Here is a 23,766-nt window from a genome sequence, read left to right as displayed (position 1 = left end):
AAGCAATATTGTTGATTCCCCTATCCACAATTGATTTTGGTTTGACCCAAGTGTTCCAAGACAATTCACCCTGAGAAACAATAGAGTACTTTTGTTCCACTAAAGCGAATCAGGCTGGAATACGTACAATGATATATTGATAAATCCACACAGACATAGTTTAAAATCACACACAAATTGGACTGTTATCGTTTAGCGACGCTGATTTATGTTGAGGCCGCTGAAAATGCATTATTAGCTGTTAACGTTTTCGCTTATATATCTATGCTAATATTGAGTAAACTGCCAGATTTTATGAAATATAAGTGTACAGCTTAACTACTTTAAAATAAATTAATAAGAAGAAATACACAGGACTTGATTTTTTTCTGTACGGTAAATATGTCTTATAGACTTATAAAACATTAAAAGAAAATTCAGTCCACACAGCGCCCTGGCGGAGACCGGAAGTGCCGTAATACAGAGAGGACCGCACGGAAGATTTGTAGCAATGGCGGCGGCAGAAAACAGTGTGGAACTTAAGCGAAAAGCAGAAGATAATCAAGACGGAGATGGTGAGGGAGAGGAGGATGAGTGGGTCGGGCCCATGCCAAGTGAGGCTACAAAGTCCAAGAAAAGGAGAGGTTTGTTTCTGGCGTTTCGATATTCCTCCACATTTTCTTTCAGCTGTGACTCCTGCTAAACAATGCTAACCATGCTAATCAAAGTTCCGCTAACTCCTGCATGTTTTTGTTTTGTTTTTCTCAGTTCTCGAGTTTGAGCGTGTCTATCTGGAAAACCTCCCTTCAGCTGCGATGTATGAGCGGAGCTACATGCACAGAGATGTTATTACACACATAGTCTGCTCCAAGTAAGTGATTTTACAATATTCATGACCATTCATACCACAGCTTTATGTTATCCACCAACATAACTTTATTTAAAGATGAATTATTATGAGTAACATATAAAGTAGGTTTCTACCAATCATCAGGAGCATAATTAATTGTATAACTCATATAATATCACCAATATCCAATATTAAAAGCATGTCATTTGCAGCATCCAGTATCACCATTCAAAGTTTTGTCAACTCAAACTGGTGACCATTAGACTTGGTACATTTATAGCCGTGCAGTGCCATTCACGAGACTTTTAATAAGGGTGTTATGAGATATAATGAGTGCCTTTATGTTCCTGTGGTGAGTAAGGCAGCTGTCCATCACTGTCCTTTATCTGTTACATCCATCTTAACAGTGGTTATTAATATTGCTCAAACCTCCAAAACAGAGTCTTGGCATTTAATAACTCCTACACATTAATAAGTACATCTTAACATACTTTGCACCTTGTTTCTAATGAAAGGAAAATATTATCTCTTACAGGACAGACTTCATAATCACAGCCAGCCAGGACGGCCATGTCAAGTTCTGGAAGAAGAAGGAGGAGGAGGGAATAGAGTTTGTCAAACACTTTCGAAGTCATCTCAGTAAGTGTTGGATTTAGTGGCCAGATTTATTTTACAGTCTTTTTGTTCATTTATTTATACTGTTTATATAGGGCTGCAGATAGCAATAGTTTCATTGTTGATTATTCTTTTGATATTTATTCTTGATTAATCAAAGACTTGTCTATTTTCCAAACACCACACACAACGCCCTCAAATGTCTTGTTTTGTACACAACAAAAGTTTTCACTTTACCAGGGAAATGTTTCCATTTAAGAATCTTAAAAATTTTGATTATTTCTCATTAAAAAAGTACTCAAAAACATGACTATAAAAGTTGAAAGCTAAACTCTTGTAAACTCAAAAATCATGCATATTGTATCATCATGAGCACTGACAGTGTTCTGTAACTTCCTGCAGGTGTGATTGAAAGCATTGCAGTCAGTGCTGAAGGAGCCCTGCTCTGCTCTGTAGGAGATGATCAGGCCATGAAAGTATTTGATGTTGTCAACTTTGACATGATCAATATGCTGAAGTTGGGGTGAGTCTGGATTACACAGTTTAATAAGTGTAACATTCAGGTGCCTCTTTTTTTTCTTACATGATAATTTTCCTCTCCTTTGCAGCTTTCAGCCAGACAAGAGCGAGTGGATCTACAATCCCGGCGATGCCATTTCCACAGTGGCCTGCTCAGAGAAATCCACAGGGAAGATCTTCGTCTATGACGGGAGGGGAAGCAACCAGCCGCTTCACGTCTTCGACAAGATGCACTCCTCCCCGCTCTCCCAGATCCGCCTCAATCCCAAATTCAGAGTCATCGTCTCTGCTGACAAAGCGGGAATGCTGGAATACTGGACAGGCCTCCCAAATGAATTCAAGTTCCCCAAATACGTGCAGTGGGAATACAAAACAGACACAGACTTGTATGAATTTGCAAAGCACAAAACGTACCCCACCAGTCTGGCGTTTTCTCCTGATGGAAAGAAAATGGCCACGATCGCTTCTGACCGGAAGGTCCGGATCTTCCGCTTCTTAACCGGAAAGCTGATGAGAGTGTTTGATGAATCGCTAACTGTAAGTCCTCTCACGTCGCTCTTCCTGGATGTACACTGATGACGGCTGATTCACATACTGATCCGTGCTGCTGTTTCTGTTAGATGTTCACAGAGCTGCAGCAGATGAGGCAGCAGCTGCCTGACATGGAGTTCGGGAGGCGGATGGCCGTGGAGAGAGAGCTGGAGAAGGTGGACGGCATCCGACTGACGAATATCATCTTTGATGAGACCGGACACTTTGTGCTCTACGGCACCATGCTGGGCATCAAGGTCATCAACGTGGAAACCAACAGGTAGGTTAATACGTAGGTGGAGAAAGTCATGAATTATATGAAGTGTTAATTGGTTAATTTAACCCTGAATGAGGCTGTTTGAAGTACTTGGACATTTTTATAGATCTAAGCACATCGTCCTCATCAGACAGAGTTGAAAGTTGAGGTTTATCAGAAGTTATAAAACAAACATTCCTTCCTTTTGTTTCCTGACTCATAGAAGTCATTTGGAATTAGCTTAGCTCATAAATGTAGCTGTTGGAGTCAAATTGCGACCAGCTGCCAGTTCGTATCTGTCTTGCCGAGCTAACTGTGCTACAAGCTGACTGAAGGTAACTTTCATAAATTGCATGCCAGTTCTGGCAAGTTCCACGCTATTCCCTGCCATTCTGTCCATGTGTTCTGCATTGCAAGTTCATAATATTTTGGTATCACTTATTTAGTTAAGGATGCACGATATTATCGCCACGTTATCGGTATCGACAGATTATGACTTGAAAATGACATATTAGCATCGGCAGATATGTCATTTTTCTGCCGATATTTTCCGTTGATAAAACAACGCTTTAATTTTGCCCAAATGTTCGATGATTCCCTAAAAAAGCTTGACATAATGCTGCGACATTAACTCGGCGTGAGTGTGCGCACACTGCCTGCACCACGCCTCTTCCGTCATGCGTGAAGAAGGGTGCAAGATGTCTGCAGCAGTTTTTCAAAGTTTCTGAAACGGACCGCAAAAGTTGATTTCATTTTTTGTTCTGTGCAGTAGGTTAAAGTTGCCGTAGTTGTGGCTGTTGTCTGGATGGTCTCAGATGGTCTCATCATCAGAGCCTGTCTAAGCTGTATGAATATTACAGTTTTATTTGAAAGAAAATGTTGCATACAAATAAATCTGGCATTTTGTACATAACCTAAGTTTTAGTAGTTTTCTTATCTTGCCCAGTGAATGTGCACATTTTAAAAAGCACTATCTGCCAGTGGGCCACTACAATAAGAGTAGGCATGATTCCACTACAGGGGAGACTGGATGTTCTCTGTGGTTAGGTGGAAAAAAACAGTTCAAATATGAACTACGTGTGTTTGGTTCTTGTTCCCCAGATGTGTGCGGATCCTCGGGAAGTTAGAGAACATCCGTGTGGTCCAGCTGAGTCTGTTCCAGGGTATCGCAAAGGCCATGCACGTCGCCCCCACCGTGGAGATGAAGGCGTCAGACAACCCCGCCTTAGAGAACATGGAGCCTGACCCCACCATATTCTGCACGGCGTTTAAGAAGAACCGCTTCTACATGGTGAGAGAACTCAGATCAAAGATGATACGAGCTGCACTGTCTGTTCTGCTGCATTCTGTTTAATACATCGTTGTGTGTTCCTAACTTCAGTTCTCAAAGAGAGAACCAGAGGACACGAAGAGCGCAGACTCCGACAGAGACATATTCAACGAGAAGCCCTCGAAGGAGGAGGTGATGGCCGCCACGCAGGCCGAGGGCCCCAAGAGGGTGTCTGACAGCGCCATCATCCACACCACCATGGGAGACATCCACATCAAGCTTTTCCCTGTAGAGTAAGTTACAGAGAACATCGTGGCTTTCATCAGAAGTCTCCTTTACATCATACGGGATCTAAACTTTACTGTCTCTGTCTTTAGATGCCCCAAAACTGTGGAGAACTTCTGCGTTCACAGCAGGAACGGATACTACAACGGGCACATATTCCACAGAGTTATCAAGGTGGGTTACTTTGCTTGTTAGTAAGACGTAGAGGAAGGGGGAAGTATTTTAAAACCTACAGGCCTTATTTATTTATTTATTTTATGTCTAAAGGACTAATGCTCCACTAGATTGCTTCAGACGGCAACCACAAAACCGTAGTGGATGCAATGTAAGCCCTGCAGGCAAACGAGCCTAAAATAGCTCAAAGTATGTCCACTGAAAGTGACTGACAGGCTCAGATGTTCAGTGTTTGCAAACATTACAGAAAGGTTCCTTACAGAGAAAGATGATTGTGTTTAAGAGTAATGTGTTCTCTCGACTGCCTGTCGATGAAATCTGCCGGAGCTTTTCCAAAGCTTGAAGTGATTTGCTCTTTTTCGTGTGCAGGGTTTCATGATCCAGACGGGCGACCCCACCGGCACCGGCATGGGAGGAGAGAGCATCTGGGGAGGAGAGTTTGAGGACGAGTTCCACGCCACGCTGAGACACGACCGCCCGTACACGCTCAGTATGGCCAACGGAGGCCCCGGCACCAACGGCTCGCAGTTTTTCGTCACTGTCGTACCGACTGTAAGTAGTGTCCTTATAGACTCTCCATGTGGCAAACTGAAATGAAGCCTTTTTTGGTCACACACAAACAAGTAAAAAAAAGCTGTAGAGGGGGCGCTGGTTTAGCTCAGTTGGTAGAGCAGGCACCACATGTAGAGGAGGCTACAGTCCTCGACACATAAAGTGATGACATTTTATACCCAAAAGGTCAAAGGTCAACTTCACTGTAACAACATAATGTTCTGCAAAAACACTTTTCTGGCTGTTAGTCAACGCCATAACTCGGGAACAGAAGGGGACATGGTGACCATATTTCACATTTGGTCTGATGCTGATTTACTGACACTAATCTTTGGTGCCCACTTTAGTTTGGTGGCAACTTGTTGAAACTTAGCAGCTTGAAATGTAGTAATAAATTGTAGTAACGTTAACGTTAGTAGTCAGTTGTGAGTTTGCAAAAATTACGATGACGGTTACAGCTGGCTCGCACATCGCCGACGTGGTTGCCATAGGTTACACATAATGATTATGCATAGCGTCACCCCGTCCGTTAACAGGATTGGCTCCTTAGGTTTGTGACGTCTCAAACCTGCCAATCTAAAAACGTGTTGTTCAGCCTGTCCTCGGTACACTGCAGTTTAAAAGCAGACAGGCCCAGCCATGGAGATGACTGCTGATGTTGTCCCTGATATGTTCATGAAGAACACCACATGGAGATGTTTACAGGGTTAAACACTGGATCCTCACTGGAGGGGGGCTTTAACAAAAAAAAAAACAGTAATATAACAGATACTCTCTCTGAAAAGGGCTTCAGTATCTTATTTGTGTTGTAATGTCTCACTGTGCCGTGTGCTCTCCTTCCTCCAGCCCTGGCTCGACAACAAGCACACCGTGTTTGGCAGGTGTACGAAGGGCATGGAGGCCGTCCAGAGAATCTCCAACGTCAAAGTGAACCCCAAGACCGACAAGCCGTACGAAGACATCAGCATCATCAACATCACAGTGAAGTGATCGTCTTCATCGTGTCCTGTACAGCCATGTTTCTCTTTTTTACCTGAATGACTTATTAAAGAACGCTGAGTGTGATACTTTGTTTATTACCTTTAAATAAAAAAGCTCCCGCTCAGACAGAGAAGGTCAATTAGTTTATTTTACAGCATCACATTATGAATAATTTACAAAAGCCATCATCAAGTCGACTGGTAACAAAGGTTTCGCGTTGTGCTTCTACTTCTCAAAAAAACAAAATGTTTCACAAACTGTGGAAAGGCTTTTCACACGTGCAGTTTTTTTTATTTTTATACATAGATACAAGTTTTAAACATTACATAGCAATGAATAAAGATGAAATCAAAGTCAAATCAAGGTTCCTTAATAACAAGTGTCAGTGTTAGCTTTAATGTTTCACTACGTTTCACATTATTACTGAAGGCTGTAGATTAAAGGTGCACCGTCGCGCACACACACCGGACAGATAAACAGGACCTGTGAGAGGTTTAAATAGTTTCACAAGACATTTTGTTTGCAGTGAGATTAATACTCGGAATCGACGAAGAAACAGCAGATTATTTTGCTTCCAACTGAAAACTGGTAGTGAGGCAGCAAACAAGTGCATTCCACAAATTCTGCGTGCGACAAACTCCACAAAACGGAGGCAGAACTGGTGCATAAAGACTCCGAATGTCTCCAAGCGGCCTCGTATTTAAGTCCCACTCATAAATAAGTTCAGTAAACAGTTCTGCAACAGAAAAACACAACATTCAAACCAAAAAAACTCTACTGTTACGCCGTGTCAAGACCAGCTGTGGCATTAAATAGGTTCATATAGTACAAAAAGAAAACGCATAACTTAAAGAGGCTGTGAATCGTCAAGCTTCATCGTGAACATCTGTCCCCTCTCACTCACCTGCTGAATTTAAACAAAGGTCAATGTAGTTGTAAATGATGCCGTCATCAGCGTACACACTACTCTGCGTTAAGTTAAGGTTACTGTCACATATAGTTGTGGTTATAATGGATGGTGTATGAGAGAAAATACAGAGTCCACTCAGTCAGGGCACGAGGAGCACTTTTAACATTTTATGGACCTAAGTTAGCTCGCTAAAGATGCACGACAAACAGCCTGACTCTACAAAAGGGTGAGAAGAAGGGTGCCCAACCCTGCTCCTGGAGAGCTACCTTCCTGCATGTTTTAGGTTTCACCTAATCTAGGCAGGGACGTGGATTTCCGGGAAGGCAAGTGTTCTGTTTGTACTATGCTTGTAGTCTGAGTAATATTGACCAATCACGTATCAGCAGGCTGCGGCGTATGCGGTGAAAACAGTCCGTGAGTAATGCCACCCCGACTCCCATCAGCGTAATCTGACAACGATTTCGCTTCTTATTAATCTCTATAAACAGACATCTGCATGCTAACAGCTAACAATCGGTTCTAGATCTAAAATTTAACTTGAGATACATTGTGACGCTGTGTCACGAAAGCCGTTCAGCTGTCAGATTTCCCGACTTCCTCGAATGCATCAGATCGAACCGACGTCCGTTCAACAAACGAGCATTTTAAAAGTTTTTTTTCTCTTCTTGAGGACAGACCTGACAAAGCTTGAATTTTTACTTCTTACAAATCCGCATCATGATGTTGAAATGTCAGCAAAGGTAAGACCCGTTAATAACAAGTAAATCACAAGAAAACGATTTCTCTGTCTGTAACGATGCAGCACGCGGGAAAGGCTCAACGGGAAGTCGTTTATAGCTTCCCGCCCGGCACGTTCACCGGTGTCCACAGAGGCTATATCGTCTCAGACTGTAGCCGATGGGATCCGAGATTGGGTTTCTCCGTACTCTAACACATCTCGCTCATTATCAATCCCCTGAGACGCTTCAGCTGACTGATACAGAGCAGATCATTCGAATCAGGTGTGTAAGAGTACGGAGAAAGGTATCTCTCCAGGAGCAGGGTTGGGCACCCCTGGGTTAGAAGAAGGGATAACTCAAAGAGGGGGTAACTTAGACCGTGTAAGCTGCCCTACAAATGCAACAGGGTGAGAGTTTGTCATCTTCTTTAACATGTTGGGGTCTATCTGACTTGAAGGTATTTAAAGTTTTTGTCTTGCTCCAGTAGATTGCTTCAGGCTGTCATGGCTGCAACGTAATCCTTGGGTCTGCTTAATGAACGTCTACTAAAATAGCTTGTTTTCGACAGGCTCAGATTATTCATGTAAGTGTCTAACTCTGAAGGCAACCTTTACAGAAATGTTGTCAGACCTTTTGATTAAAGATTATGAGTTTTTTTTAAACCAGAAAGAAACCTTACAGAACTTTCTTCAAAGCCACCAGACTCCATTCACAAAAGCAGTAAATTTACCTCACAGAATACAGGTGTTCCGGGTCTACCGCTGCCTTTAATAGTTCGTTTGTTTGACTTATTTTGAGTTACAATAATATTGTGTTTGGTTTGAATAAATACAAAAGTTACACAATAGCACAATAGCACAAATAGAACAAACAAATAGAGGCAGCGGTAGCCCAGCAGCTCCTGTGACCTGCGAGGTAAAATAGCCTTTTTTGTCAATGGAGTCTGGTGGCTTTGAAAACGGCAATGTAACTGATGTTTCTGCTAAAAATAATCTAATCTCTCCTTAAAGGGATGCTTTTTGTAACGTTTTAACGTTGTAACGTCAGACACTTTTAAGACAAAAATGAGCCTGATCAGTTGCCAAAAAAAGAACTATTAGTTGTTTGTACTTTGAGCTCATTTGGCCTTTAGATTACACTGCAGCCTGTTTCTCTGCAGGCAATCTAGAAGAGCAAATCCATAACTTGTTTTACCTCTTGGTCATTTAAACCACAAAACATGTAAAAATACTGAAATTCCCCTTTAACTGAGGTTTTGGGGCCGAGGTTGGGAGCAGACTGCAACATGGTTTTGTTATCTTCTGATTCAGTGAAGCGAAAAAGAGAATATTTACATCTTTGTTTTCTTTGCCCACTGTGGTGCACAAAGAAGGAAAGATGAGGAGGGTGGGCTTAGAGCCGCAGACTCGTCTTTAAGGTTAATGTTCGGGTTCAGTCGTTGAGGGGAGAGTCGGCACAGGTGTGGAGGGAGGTGACGTCTAGGCCACGTCCAGGACGCCGGCGGCCACCAGCTGTCTGGAGAGCCAATCCAGCCCCTCGTGGAGGCCCATCCCGCTGCGGGCGTCGCAGCCCTGAATGTGCCAGCTCCTCCCGCAGCACAGCTTGTGTAGGCTCAGCAGCTCGGTCATCTCCTCCACGGACACGGCACCGGGAACATCCTGCAAACACATGAGCTGATGATCCACTCCGTCCCAGCTAAGACTGAAGATGATGTTTGCTTTCAATCATTTTGTATTCATGGCGGTCAGACTATATCTACAGTGTTTGTCCGGTACCTGTTTGTTTGCAAAGATGAGCAACAAGGCGTCTCTCAGCTCCTTCTCCGTCAGTAGTTTGGCGAGCTCGCTGTGAGCCTCCATGAGTCGGTCCCTGTGGCAGCTGTCGATCACAAACACCACCGCTGCACACAGACAGAGGCAGAGAGGAGAGGCACAGCTTTAAACTCCGTCATTCATCCGTTTATTGCCAAGTCTGACTCGATATAAAATAAAACAGGTGGTGTTCCTGAGGGGCCTTTGTCTTATTTAAGTATAATACAGCTAATGTACAATATTACTGAGATACAGTGAACAAAAAAGTCTGTCAAAAATAAATAAAAGTAACTTTAAAGTGTCTTTTTGTTAAATCATTCAAAGAAAAGTACCCTTTACTGCCGGAGTGAAAAGAGATCTACGGTGGCCGACAAGTGCATTAGCGCTGCAACGGCCCAAACGATTTCCATTAGAAGAAACAGAATTAAAATGTTTCAAATACAGAAACGATGTAAATTCAAAAACACATGCAAAAAGCCATAACAACTGCAACGACAAAAACGTGCTGCAAAAGTCCAAAACAAACGCTGCAAATCCAGTCCACACAACGAAAGAGCTCCAGGCCTGTAGGGGGCGCTCGGTGTTACAGGTTTATTATTGATGGGCGAGAGAGGGAGACGAGAGAGTGAATGTATGTGCTATTCATGTACCACTGACTGCTGTGCGAGTTCTGCTAGCTGCACGGCTAACAGAAGCTACAGTTAGCAGCGGTTACTTTAGCAAAGCTGTCTCTTGATCGGGAGCCGTCTCTCAACAAAAGTCAACAACAGAGACATGTCGCTCCAGCAGCATCTAACGTTACAAAACCTGATAATTAATAAATTCACTGTCTCGTCTCCCTCTCTCGCCTGTCAATAATAAACCTGTTACACTGAGCGCCCCCTACAGGCCTGGAGCACTTTTGGGGGGGTTGTGTGTTTTTGACTTTGCATCGTTTCTGTACTTGTATTGCGTTTGACATTAATGCATTTGTTTTTGACTTTGCATTGTTTCTGAATTTGCAGCCTGTTTCTTCTAATTGAAACTGTCCGGGCCCTTGCAGCGCGATTGGCCCTCGTCGGCCACCGTAGTGATCTCTACAAAATGATCTAAATTAACATGAAAGCACCCTTGGTTGATAAAACTAAGCAGGTTATTAGTAGATTAATATTCCTAAAGTCACAAGCTTGGTCACAATACTTAAAGGCACAGCATATTTCTGATGTGCGTTACATATGTAAACAGCATGAGGTGCATTTTCCCTCCATCTACCAACAGGAACTCTTCTGTATCATCACAGTGATTGTGGTGATTGAGTTTGAAGCTGCAGCTGATTACTCTTCATGTTGTACTGTTGTATTTTTCATATGTAGACATAATCAATATATTAATCATTAATACAACAATGACATTTTTCTGTGTGAACGCTGCTGCTGTAGTTTTTCTAAGTTATGTAAGTGAGCTGAGCCGTGCTCAGGCAGGACGAGATGTTTCAGTCGGATCAGACTGACAGCTTTGCGCTGCCTTCAGGGCCTTTTCTGCTCACTGACTGCAGACAGATTTAATATTCAAACAACTCAAAGATTTACATGACTACACTTTGCACAGGGGATTTTATTGTCCACCACAATGTGTCAAAAGTCAGCAGGATTCTGAATTTGAATACTTTTACATGTGTCCGTGTGACTTTCAGACACCATAGAAGCAGATATTTAAAGTATGTCGAGTGCAGACGATACCTTGAGTGTTCAGGTAGTAGTGTTTCCACAGAGGCCTCAGCTTATGTTTGCCTCCCACGTCCCAGATGGTGAATTTCAGGTTCTTGTACTCGACTGTCTCCACATTGAAACCTTTCACAGGATTGAAAACAAGTTTAATTCAGAGCGAAACTAAAGACATCTCCGTTCTTGTAGATATGAAACTTATTTTTACCGATAGTCGGGATGGGCTGCATGAACTCATCTTGTTTCAGCTTGAAGAGGATGGTGGTCTTTCCCGCTCCGTCCAGCCCCAGAGTGACAACACGGATCTCCATCTTCGGACCGATGTGGACCCGGTTGTCCTGAAAGTGCAGCACATTTTCATCAGGACTGTTGCATACTGGAACAAACAGGCGCTCTGTGCTAGTAGTGAAAGGCAGATCAATGCAGAGCAGCTGTGTGAGGGGACGGCGTGTACCTTTGTGAAGGTGACGGGGATGCCAGCATCCAGCTGAATGTGATCTGCCAGCTCTGTGAACTGGTGCTGCTGCTTCTGAAGCGTCTCCAGCAAACAGTTGATCTCCTGCTTCGCCAACACAACCCTGCAGTCGTCCTACAACAGGAGAGAAGCAACATGAATCAGGCCTCTCACTGTAGTGTGAAATCTTGTTCTGTAATTCTGCAGAAAATTTACTGTGCATTTGAAGTACTATTTTCTACGTCCCAGTCTTCATATTTTAAGAGCTGCGGACGCTGAACCTCGATCTGGAAAATGTTAATGAATGGAAGTCGTCGTGTCTCGTACCTGTTGAAGTGTTTTCTCACAGTGCAGGCAGGCGGTGGACACCTGAGACAGCAGGATGGTCATGTCCTCCTGCTGCTGCCTCAGCCAGATCAGCCTCTCCCGGACGTGAGCGTCCACCACACTCAGTGCCATCTCCTCCTGCCGACACAGCGTCTCGTGGAGGTCTGCAAAGTACGCCCGGACACAGGAGCGGGCGCTCTCTGCTGTGCCAGGAACCTAACAGGACATGCAGAGAACAAATGTTAATGACGGAGGAAAAGTTAAAGCGCTCACGCTTTGGATTAGAAGTGTCTTACATGTTCAGTGTGTGCCATGCCAACCCCGTCCTCTACGATCTGCTCTCCTCCTTCTATTTGCTGCACGATGCCCACCAGCTTCCTGGAGTACTCGGACACTTCGTCTGTGAAGGTGCGGATGCAGTGGGCCATGTCCAGAATGGATGCACGGATCTGATTAGCCTCCGTCTCAAGAACTGCGTGCTGAAAGGAAAGAAGGGGAACACATTAGTGTCTCTCTCTGGATGAGGATTTAAAAATGCCTCATTTAAACTTATTTTGGGATCGTGATGAAAAAAAGATTTGGCAGATCGTTTAAAGCAGCAGCTGTGAAACAAGCTGTAACTGCACTGAACATAATCCCTGCAGGCAAATGAAGTCAATCAAGGTACGCTCACTAAAAGTGCTCGTTTTAGGTATTTGAAGTGTCTGAACTTGAAACAGCGATTAGCATCGCTCTTATTTTACCTCACCGAACACAAGAGTTGCTGGTCTGATGCTGCCTTAAAGAACAATCTGGAAGATTTTCATGTAAATAAATGTCTGTTAAGTCTCTATCACAAAATGAGGTAACACAATGGTGATTGAGCCGATGGCCCGCTGATGAAAGCCTTTGCAGGATTACAGACTGGGTGTTTGTGGCGACATTCAAGAAAAAAAATCAGAAGCGGCGCCCAGTTAGTGACGCGTTTTCCATCAGCCAGCAGTGGTTGGTCTGCCAGAGAGGGTAGGCGGAGCTAAGCGGCTGCTTTTCCGCTCTCTGCAAGTGTTGCGAGTAAACAGTAATCTACTATGGCTGAACAAACAAAGAAAAGATGGATGACTACAGATACAACTTCAACAAGAAGTGAAAATCCAAAGAAAGAGAAACAAACTCGACGCTCAGATGAAGCAAACAGTCTGAAAAGGAAAGCGACCGTCAGCCAGGAAAATCAAGAGTTACAGGTGCCGCCGAATAGAACGAAACTTAGAACTTCAAGATTACAACAACTCCTTAACTTGGTTGTGATATTTGTTGTGTTTAATCCCAGTTAATTATTTAAAACACCCAAATCACACAACATAAACGTATGAACCGAACGAGGAAGCCGTAGACCAGAAACTCCCGTATGAGTTTGGTGTCTTTGAAGAGAGTGATGTAATCGCTTTTCTGGTAAAAAAAAACAAAAAACAAAACGCATCTTACTATTTAACAAAAAGGTTGATCTCTGTCGGAATCAGAGTCATGTTTGACACACATGCAGAGCCTGTCGGTGTCAAAACAAACACTTTAAAAAATACCGGCATTCCTCTTGACCTACCTTATGTCCCTGGTGCTTGCCATACTCCTTGCACACGCAGCACATGAGGGGCCCGGACTGACACGGCTCCTCCAAGCACACAAACTCGATGGCGTGGACCTGATGCTGCGGGCACAGGGTCTTCTCGTGAGGCTTGTCAGCCAGCGGCACCCGGCGGTGTTTGGCCAGCGTGCGGGTGGAGTGAGTGAGCTGGGAGCACTCGGCGCACAGGTGGGTGGCACACACGGTGCAGTACATAGAGGCCGTGTGGCTCTCGTCCTCATCACAGCGGATTACACACTGGTGGAAAAGAAGGACGTTGAATGACGGTGCAGCAGCTGTGAGAATGACTTTGCAATTTGGAAAAAAAGGGAATGTTTTCTTACTTCTCCCATGCCTTTCAGGGCGTCCTCCGCCATCCCCGACTGGTTGGAGGCTCCATTCTGGAGTCGCTCCAACAGCTCCAGCAGAGCAAAGTTCTTCTTCAGACCCCAAACTCCAGAGTCACCTAACAGGTGCAAAAAAACACTTAAAGACAAAAGGAGAAGAGTCCCTCCCTCACTACAGAGGAAACAAAGAACATAACGGCTTCTGTAAAGTCCCAACTAGTACAAAGTTTCTGCAGCAGAACGGTTTCAGCTGTTTTATCCCCTCAGAAAAAAGCTTCATTTGGCAAGTTTGTGTACATATTAGAGGCCGAACGATTTTAAAGAAGGATCATCAGTAGACAGACAATGTTGTGTATTTTGAGCTGGAATGAAAACGGGCCTTTTCTACCTGAACTGTGTGCCGAGTGTGCACCGATACGGCTTCACAGGTGCTCAGGAAGCTGCTCGTTTAGCCTCAGCTGTGTTTTATCAATTATATGTTGATGAACAAAAGTTTTCATGTTGGTGCAGAAAAAAACATTTGCACATTTACAGATTTATTTGTAATACACCCATATGTGCAAATCAATATTCGCCTTCCTACATATACCAGGAAACTAATGACTGTTTTAAGTTGCTCTTTATGTTCAGACACAAACTTCCAACAACATTTTTAAGAAGATAAAGAAGAAATGCAGCTAAAAACAAGGATGAAAAACTGAACACAGATGAAAATTAATCAGAACATATGAAAAAAAACACATAATTCATAATACAACACAACACCTCCACAAACTAATGCAAGGCAAGTTTATTTCTAAAGCACCATTCATACAGAGAGCACCTCAAAGTGCGTCACACAGAGCATTAAAAACATTAGAAGAAAAGAAAAGCAAAATATATTAACATATAAGTTCAGAACACTCCTCAACACTTACTCCTTCCCATCTTATCCCTGGTACGTTAACTTATTCTCTTCTTAATACCTCAGAATAAACACAAGCTACATCGATCATGCTTAGATAGGACTATTGAAAAGATTGTATGCGCTTCTGTGACAGCAAAGCATCCAGTTCCAGGGCGCTCACTACTGACTGGGACGAAGCTGTGACTGTGAAATAGGATTTTAACATGCATAATCATGCCTGCTATTTAACCTTTGACACACCTATTCAATCTAGACAGTTTCAGTGTTGTAAAGAGGGAGTTGGGTCTGTGATTTCTGAGTCTTGCAGGTTTGACCTGATCTTCCAGACTTTCATGAGGTTTCTGTGCCTGCTGTACCACTGTAAATCACCTACTGAGCAAAGCTGATCCAAATCAGACTAGTTCTTTAACCAAAGTTTTTAAACAACTGGCCCGTTCAAAAGGAAAGAAACATGTCAAACACTCCGACATAGAAGCAGAAATCCTCTGACTTACCCAGCTCAGTGACCTGTCTGTCGAAGGGGCAGCGGACCGCTCTGCCATGCAGGGGCAACCGGGTTAAACAATCATGGCACACTGTGTGACCGCAGAGCAAAAGACGAGGGACCTTGTCCCCTTGGAGGGAGAAGACGTCCTCGCACACACCACACTCCAGCACCTGTAAATGAATACATACATTGATGAGGTTCCAGAAAAAACGCTGCAGAGATTAAATGTTCCCCTTTCTGACCTCAGTTTTCTAACTGGTACTGATTTAACTATATAGTATGTAGTGACGTGACTGAATGCAGAGTGATGCTCTACAGGTAGAATATAGGAGAGTCACAAAGGTGCATTACCTTGACTCATTCTATTTCTGACGGTTATCCTGATTTCTAGCTGTGATCTTTAAATAAAGGCCATGTCGACATACCATTCAGTGGAAAATGGAGCAGGTTTCAACTTGCATGCAAACTGTGCAGCTACATTTGAAATCAATCATGTGAGCTCTGCTACCACGCAGAGGAGCTGCAGTCTGCCTAAATGGCATCCACAGCTCGTGCAGACGCCAACTAGCGATGGCAGCCCATCCAGCACTGCTAGCATACTGCAGGCAAAAACATCAGCCTTGTTAATCTACATAAATATTGCTCATCTTAATATGAAATAATCGCACATACTCTTCTGTTACGACTATCACACGCAGCACTTATTGAATCTTACAAAATGACTGTCTGGCTTCCACTGCCAACACCAACGCCAACGCAGCAGCATTCACCCAAAAATCAGAAGCCACGAAAGCTAACTAGCCTGCTACCGATCCTTCGTGCAAACTACCCAAACAAGCAAATCACTGCAAATATAATGTTGTTCTGGATATAAGTGACAATATAACAACCTTAACGGTGCTTCCACTTGCTCCCCTCCCGTGTCGGATACAGGGCTCCATCGTCGCTACGGCGCCCTGCTTGTTTATTCCTGCTGCAGCAGCGGCCATTCTTGGACGACAGCGCAGAGGACTGAGCAGGTGCGAGATGATACTCCAAAAGGTACTTCCGGTTTCGCTCTTTAGGCCACATTAGCATACAATGCGGTTCTTTCAAACTTATCATTAATTTGTTTCCCTAAAATACAAGAAATGTCATTAAAAGTAGCATTTTTCTGTTATATTACGATGCCGAAACTGTAACATAAGTTAAGCCTCGTAGATAGCGAGAAACTTTGTGATGCCATTTATTTCCTTCTTGGAAGCGCATGCGTAGTGCAACAAAGTACGTTTCATTCTATTTTATTCTAAATCAAAATGAAATAGGCAACAAAATACACGTTTTCTGACTTGCCAGATTCAGAGAGAAAGTCTTCATGGATACACAGATCGCTAGATACATTTATTGAGATAATCTTGTTAAAACATCTCATATAGATAATGGATATTGTGGTGAAGTGTTTCTTATTTTACCTCAGTTTGACACCTGTAGTTACTTTGCTGAGATTTTACCTACAAAACACATGAAGAGGAAATAAAATTTAATATTTTCAATATTATTATAAATAAAAAGTAATATTTTGCTATATATTAAGCCACACATAAGTATACAAGTACAGTGCACACAATTGCTAATCACTTAGAAAAAACCTTTTCTGATATTTTAAGTAGATTTTGATGCAAAAACAAATCCTGTTTCCAGGCTTAACCAGGCTTTTTTTGCTACTTGCCATTGTTTATTCATCTTTTAATACTTTGCTATTCGGACTGTAGGTTGGACAAAAGAAGGATTGTAAAAGTATCACTTGGCATCGGCTCATTCACTCTGTGTAAATAAACAGAGGAACAAAACTCGTTTGGAGTCAGATTTGTGCAAATACTCTTCAAACTCGCGTTGACTACAAATCCCAAAGGAGCCTACGGTTTGTCTCAGGGCTATGACGTATTTTGGCGCGACTCGATTGTTCAAGCAAAAGGAACTGTTGTGGATAACAACGCTGGAAACGCTCATATCAGCTAATTTCACGGTAAGTAACTTTTATTCTTAAAAAAAGGTTTAATTTGTAATTCAGCTTCGGGTCTTTAGTTTCTTTCGTTCATATGTTTGCTAATATTTGAGGAGGATTTACAAACGAGTGACATACTGCATGTTTTTGCTCTTGGCGGATTGCTAGCTAAACTTTGGAGCATCATGCAACCTTATTTATGCAGAGTAATTGCTCGAGTTTGTTTAATATACCTTCTTCATTCTCATTCTTCCCTCCCACATACTTTCACTCCAGGTACCCAACCACAGATGTCTCAACCGCCGCCTCAGACGGTGCCTTCCGCCCCGGACTCCCCTGCTCTGGTGGTGACCAGCAACGTGCAGAAATATGCCATAAAGAAGAAGAAAGTCCTCAGTGCAGAAGAGATGGAGCTGTTTGAGCTCACTCAGGCTGCGGGTATCACTGTGGACCAGGAGGTCTTCAAGTAAGTGCAACCAAAACAAAGTCATTGGTTTGTAAAAGATGTTAATTCGTCTTCCATATTAGCAGAAACACAACTGTATTTCCTGTAGAGTAATAACCAAGAGAGGACTGTGGTTTCCTTAAATTCCTCTTTGTCTTTTGTCCTCCCAGGATCATTGTGGATCTGTTAAAGATGAACGTGGCTCCTCAGGCTGTCTTCCAGACTCTGAAGGCGATGTGTGCAGGCCAGAGAGTGGCTGAGAGCTGCAGTGGAGCAGAGCCTACAAGTGCCTCTCACACAACCAGCAGCACCACAGCTCCTACAGAGACCAGAGGTCAGTGTCCAGCTGCAGAGGGCACATCATTTACTTTATTATTTGCACCTGTGCTTTTTCCTGCAGAGACATGAAAAATATCTGCTGGGAAAAAGTCCTAGCAGGCAAAATAAGTCCTTTGGGATCAGGGTAGAGGGATCTAAAAAAATCAAGGGATCTAAAAAAACATGTTCCATACGTTTCCCTGCAAACACCCCGACTAAAGAGAGTACCTGGAATGTACCCAGAAGCAACAGTGTTCCATATCTGTACTACACATGTGCTGCAGGGTGAATGTGTTGCATTTTATATTTGTTGAAATTAGTAATCAGTAACTTTAACAATGGATGCATTCCTTTCAGGCATCCCAATGTTGCTCACTTGTAGTTTAATGGAATGCAGCCATCATCATTAGTTTCTTCAGCTCTGCAATGACAAAGACATTGTTGCTACTTTTGTACCTTTCACATTGAGAATGTAACATTGTGACATGTAACAGTCATGTGGCAAAATAACTAGCCAGACCTGCAGAACTCAAGAGGCATATTGATGCCCTCTCTCAGCTGCGAATGCTCCGTCAATAATCTCTGCTGGTTGCGTCAAATTTCTGTAAAAGTTGGATTAAGGCTGTGACAGGAAGCAGAAAAATCTCAAAGCATGGAAAGAATGAAACACTCAGGCTGTTGAAGGTCCGTGTCGTCAAGGCTGAAACCACACTTGATTTGTGTGTGGATCTTTTTCGACAGAGTTAACGTGCGAAGAGCTCGAGGGCCGCAGAACCCCGGCTACAAGGTTTTAATAACAAAGGGCAGAAAAGTCCACAAATGTTCCACATTTCTGACACATTTCGCCTTTGAAATGGTTCCTTCTGTGCTTTTTTGCTTCTCTTTTTAAGCATGTGAGAAATGTACATTCCTCCACTTAAGCACTGCACAGACTGGTTGTTCTGCACTCTACACCGCCTAATCCCCGTCACTAACCAAACTCTGTCTTCACTTCAGCCTCTGTAGTGAGTTTATCCTCTAAAATTGAGGTGAACCGAAGAACAAGGACGCACAACAGAGATATTTTTGCATGTCGCAGTGCTTCTTAACTTTATTTCCTCTGGTTCTTGTTCCCTGAAGAAGACGACTCTTTGGTTTCTGGAAAGAGCCCTAAGCTTTCTGCAGCTCCCCCCGCAGCGTCTGGCCCCAGAGCCACAAGGGTCAACACTAAGATTGTGGTCTACAGCCCCCAAGATGCTAACACTCCTCACTCTCAAGGTCCCCTCTGCTGCACCGTGTCCCACTCCTCCATCTGTCTGCCTGCCTGCCTTTCATACACTATGAGTCTATGTTTAGGATTGGGATTGTGCAAAATGGACATGTTGTGCATTCCTCATTTCACAATGGTCGCCAAATGGAAACTATGTCTGTATATGCATGTGTGTGTACATGCATGTGTGTGTAGACTAGAGACATGTGGACACATTCACTGCATAATGGCTGAAAAGTAGTCGTAAAGTTTTGGAGTTGTCTGATGATGAGAGAGAAATTAAGACAAATTAATGCTGGACAAAAGCAGGTCTTTGGAAACCTTTTGAAATTTATTGTAAAACTTAAATCTCCTCAGGAAAATTAATAACTTCTGGCTTTATTCTTTATTTATTTGAGCATGACTGTGTTTTATGATTCGCAAATCAAAGTTTCTATTTGTTATTTAGGATTTATTTGATTGGTCTTGATTTAAGTCTCAAGTCTCTCCAGATGCAGAAAGGTCACAGGTCAGAGTTGTTTTAGTTGTAGTTACTTTATGGTTCTTACTACAGTCCCGTGTGCAGAGCTATTTATAGTTATTAAAAGAAGGTAAGTATTCCTCTTTTCTATCTTATCCTCAGCATCGCCCCTTTCCATCTCCATTCACGTGCCGTGATGTTTGGATCATGTGAAGCAACAATCATAATAACATGTTCCTGCTCCTTAAACCTCACGTGTTTTCCTCCGTTGTCTCAGCAGTGCGCAGTAAAGCCGGAGCGAGCCACAGTGAGAAGAGCAGAGAGGCCTCCAGCCAGCGGGTGCAGCGGCAGCCCAGCGCCACAAGAGGGCAGAAGACGAAGAGCTCGGGCAGCAGCAGTTCCTCCTCACAGATTAACTCCACATGAGGCTCAGGTCAACGTGACACTTTGTAAATATGTAGTTTACTTTACATCTTATTTATGTTTTATTATGTTGCATGTTTTAAAGGGTTGGTTCACCTACAATACAGAAACAAACAGAAGCATGTTTCCTCACTGGTGGAGTTTTGGTTTGGTGGAGGTAACTTAAATTGTGTACTGCTGTTTACAGTGATTATAAATGATGATATTAACAAAATGTCTCAAATAGTCTTTCCAGAAATGATGTGCAGATCAATCTGGGTCAGGTTTGATCTCTTAAAACTCCTGTGTGCCCCCAACATCCATGTCTATCCAGATGCCAAAAAACATTTCTTTGCTCATCTTACAGAAGTTTAAATATCAGCTGTTCAACGTGAGGTCTTTAATGATGATGAGGCAGATATCTTATAAATAGCAGCTACCATGACTATATAGCAATTCCACAGATGTGGAACCTCTCTTCCTCTCCATCATCACACCTCCTCCTCCTCCACCTCCTCCTCACCTCTCCTCCCCATCAGCCTCCTTGCCAGGGTTGGCTGCACAACCCTATTTTGCAGCAAAGGTAAACCAATCCTTTTAAAGCTCTAACATGATGTAAAAAAGTGTTTCCTAATTCTCGTTGTCACTGGTGTTACTGAGAGCTGTAGAGCTGAGAGATGTAACTAATGAACAAATAAAAATTTAGATTTTTTTACTGAAACTTGAAAATGTCTGTCTTCAGTGTGCAACTTTTTTTTAATAATAATTCATCTTTAATAAATCCAATAAAAAACACCTCATGCAACAGTTTTTTAATTTTTTGTCAGCTGGAAGCGCCCACAACTTCAATTTCAAAGCGCATCTCACCAGCACTAAATGTTGCTAGGTAACGAAAGTTGTCTGGCAGCACTTCCCCTTCCCTTGGTAGTGACCGTTAAGTCTGTTTTAAATGACTCTGTCTGCTTAAAGGTGTAATCTCGAAGATCTCCGTTCTCTTTGGCGCCACCTGTGGTGATAAACGGTAATTGCAGGAGCACACTTCCCAGATATCCAGACAGTGCTGCATGTGTGACGTTCACGGTTGGCTCCGGTTGTAACTCTTGATTTTCCTGGCTGACGGTCGCTTTCCTTTTCAGACTGTTTGCTTCATCTGAGCGTCGAGTTTGTTTCTTCTTCTTTGGATTTTCACTTCTTGTTGAAGTTGTATCTGTAGTCATCCATCTTTTCTTTGTTTGTTCAGCCATAGTAGATTACTGTTTACTCGCAACACTTGCAGAGAGCGGAAAAGCAGCCGCTTAGCTCCGCCTACCCTCTCTGGCAGACCAACCACTGCTGGCTGATGGAAAACGTGTCACTTACTGGGCGTCGCCACAGACACCCAGTCTGTAATACTGCACATGCCAATGCTTTCATCAGTGGGCCATAGGCTCAATCACCATTGTTACCTCATTCGGCGATAGATAGAGACTTCACAGTGAGCACGGCCGTGTTCCAGAAGTAGACAATTTTAGCTGAGCTCAGCGACAAAAAGGGCTTTTTTTGTGTTGACGACGCTGAGTGCTTAAAACACAGAACTGCACTGGTTTTGTATAGAACAGAAAAAAACACAGAGGCCTCCTGATACCTCACCTCAGATCCCTGATCTGATACCTGTTGTGTACTTTTACATGTATCTGTATTGGGCTGCTGTGGCTCAGTGGTGGAGTCAGTCATCTCTCAATCAGAAGGTTGGGGGTTTGATCCCCTGCATGTCCTTGGGCAAGACACTGAACCCCTGTGCTCCTGAAGGCACATCCATCGGGTATGAATAGGCTTAGATACTGATTGGAGATTGGCGCTTAGACCTTCACCATCAGTGCGTGAATGGGTGAATGTGACATGTAGTGTAAAAGCAGCTTTGAGTGGTCGGAAGACTAGAAAAGCGCTGTATAAGTACAGTCCATTTACTGACAAATGTCGGCTTCATACTTTAAGATTTATAAGAAATGTTTAAATGTGAACAATTGCTTGTTCTTCAGGCCTCACCACGTACTCCTCATGTACAAGCCAAGAATCTTTGAAAATTATAATACTTTAATTTCAAACATGTTGCTTCTTGACACACCTCGTCTCCTTTCATCGTCGGTGTACGGGAGAAAAGCAGAGGCTTTAAGTTACCTCATCACGCTTGTTTCAGTCGTACAAAGAGCTGCAATGTGACAAAATCCTGCTCTTACAGGTCTGAAACTCAGATTAAAGGTTAGCACAGACTCTCCCCCTTCAGTGGATGAATGTGCAAACAGCCTTCAAGCTCTGCTCACACATCGCTCTGCAGAGTGAAGGCCAGACATCAGGAGAGGTAACAATAACCACAACACTCTGTGTGAAACCCACTGAAGCCATGTTTTATGAGCAGGAGTTCAGGGGTATCTGTATTGTCACGCTTCTCTTTTGAAAACAACCAGAAGTTTGACTTTCTGTCCTTTTTTCTGACTCACGCAGAGAATCGTACTCGGGCTCGTGCACTCGATACAACACAAAGTCTTCTTAAAGAGTCGACAACAGCAAAAGGCAAAGAAAGGCGCGCTTCTTTTCTCTTTGCTGGTGGCGACAGTTACCTTCACGGCGACGTGTTCCGCGGTCGTCTGTGTTTCTTCTTTGTGTGGTGCTTGAATGTGTTCAGCCGTGCCGTCTTTCTCTCGCTGAATGCTTCATAATGCAGGCAGAACCTTGAGGGATGCGGGTCGCTCTGTGACGGAGACAAAACGCAGGTTTGTAAGCGTCTTAACTCAAGATTCTTCACTTTATTGATCTTACTTTTACTGCGTGAGTGTTTTTTGTTTTTTTGTTTTCTTTTCCCATTAATGTGAGGAGGAGTGTGGGTGAGAGGGGGGGAAATATTTGAAAAAGTTTGAAAATTGATGATGATGCTTTTAGTGTGAAATGCTCGCCTGCTGCCACAAGGGGGCAGTAGAAGCACATTTCAACATGTCACCCAGAAGGCCACTTTTTTCAGCCTTTTTTTGCTAATCTCCCTGTTATCATGAATGAAAGTGAATCTGAAATGAATGCAAATTTAAGACAAAGCATGCTGACATTCACAAACACACTGATAGTATACCTGCAGAGAGAGGCAGAGCTGCAGCAGGGCGGCCTGTGCGGCGGGCTGCAGGGCTTTATGTAGCTGCAGGTCTTTTATGTGGCCGTTTGTCCTGTTTATGTGCTCCTGCCTCTCCTCTCCTCTCCTCTGCGCTCTGCATTGATGGCAGCGTGCCTGTAATTGATGGCACCTTATTGCTGTGGTGTAGCAGGTTTAATGGGGCTTGACAGAGCAAGGGAAAGCAGCATGCAACCAGGGGAGGGAACTTAACCCTTCGCACACCCTCCATACGCCGCCCTCGTCCTGTGTTTCTGGTTTTCGCTCCCTCCCCCTGCAGTGCATGCAAACACAAATGAGAATACAAACAGGCCCTTGGTGATTAGCTTGATTCCTACTGTTTTCAGTGGTCATGCTAATGGCGGCTTGGTTCATGATCAAGGAGAGCTCAGACACCCCTCTGACTCCACTTCCCAAAATAAACACTCGCCAGCTGTTGGAGCTCGCCGCTGTTTTGCTTGGAGGGAACCTAAATGTGTTTGACAAAGGTAAACGGCT

General features: G+C 43.4%; 3 protein-coding genes across 6 annotated transcripts; 2 read left to right on the top strand and 1 right to left on the bottom strand.

Moving 5' to 3' along the window:
• The first annotated feature begins 481 nt into the window (after positions 1-481).
• Positions 482-6,096, top strand: ppwd1 (peptidylprolyl isomerase domain and WD repeat containing 1). Its single transcript, XM_069672993.1, has 11 exons — positions 482-623; positions 748-850; positions 1,365-1,468; positions 1,847-1,967; positions 2,053-2,500; positions 2,584-2,774; positions 3,852-4,041; positions 4,132-4,313; positions 4,398-4,479; positions 4,849-5,031; positions 5,878-6,096. Exons 1-11 carry the CDS (start codon positions 491-493, stop codon positions 6,019-6,021), a joined length of 1,881 nt encoding a protein of 626 aa, XP_069529094.1. The 5' UTR covers positions 482-490; the 3' UTR covers positions 6,022-6,096.
• A 46-nt stretch (positions 6,097-6,142) lies between these two features.
• Positions 6,143-16,263, bottom strand: trim23 (tripartite motif containing 23). Of its 2 annotated transcripts, none has more exons than XM_069672995.1 (11): positions 16,165-16,263; positions 15,282-15,444; positions 13,878-13,999; positions 13,513-13,791; positions 12,233-12,415; positions 11,937-12,152; positions 11,610-11,744; positions 11,364-11,493; positions 11,171-11,281; positions 9,417-9,541; positions 6,143-9,299 (listed from the first exon to the last, which is right to left on the bottom strand). In XM_069672995.1, the coding sequence occupies exons 1-11, from the start codon at positions 16,261-16,263 to the stop codon at positions 9,120-9,122; spliced, it is 1,743 nt and encodes a 580-aa protein (XP_069529096.1). In that variant the 3' UTR covers positions 6,143-9,119. The 2 variants fall into 2 exon arrangements, with proteins under 2 accessions (XP_069529096.1, XP_069529097.1); XM_069672996.1 differs by having other exon boundaries at positions 12,257-12,415; positions 16,165-16,262.
• A 958-nt stretch (positions 16,264-17,221) lies between these two features.
• Positions 17,222-20,899, top strand: mzt2b (mitotic spindle organizing protein 2B). Of its 3 annotated transcripts, none has more exons than XM_069673675.1 (5): positions 17,222-17,279; positions 17,535-17,724; positions 17,874-18,037; positions 19,141-19,278; positions 20,011-20,899. In XM_069673675.1, the coding sequence occupies exons 2-5, from the start codon at positions 17,549-17,551 to the stop codon at positions 20,154-20,156; spliced, it is 624 nt and encodes a 207-aa protein (XP_069529776.1). In that variant the 5' UTR covers positions 17,222-17,279; positions 17,535-17,548; the 3' UTR covers positions 20,157-20,899. The 3 variants fall into 3 exon arrangements, with proteins under 3 accessions (XP_069529776.1, XP_069529775.1, XP_069529777.1); XM_069673674.1 differs by having other exon boundaries at positions 20,008-20,899; XM_069673676.1 differs by lacking the exon at positions 19,141-19,278.
• The last annotated feature ends 2,867 nt before the right edge of the window (positions 20,900-23,766 follow it).

Source organism: Semicossyphus pulcher, unplaced genomic scaffold (genome assembly GCF_022749685.1).
Source record: "Semicossyphus pulcher isolate SPU_LCO1_2020_fin unplaced genomic scaffold, fSemPul1.0.p SCAF_22, whole genome shotgun sequence".
Taxonomy (NCBI): domain Eukaryota; kingdom Metazoa; phylum Chordata; class Actinopteri; order Labriformes; family Labridae; genus Semicossyphus; species Semicossyphus pulcher.
This window is presented reverse-complemented; position numbering and strand designations above follow the sequence as displayed.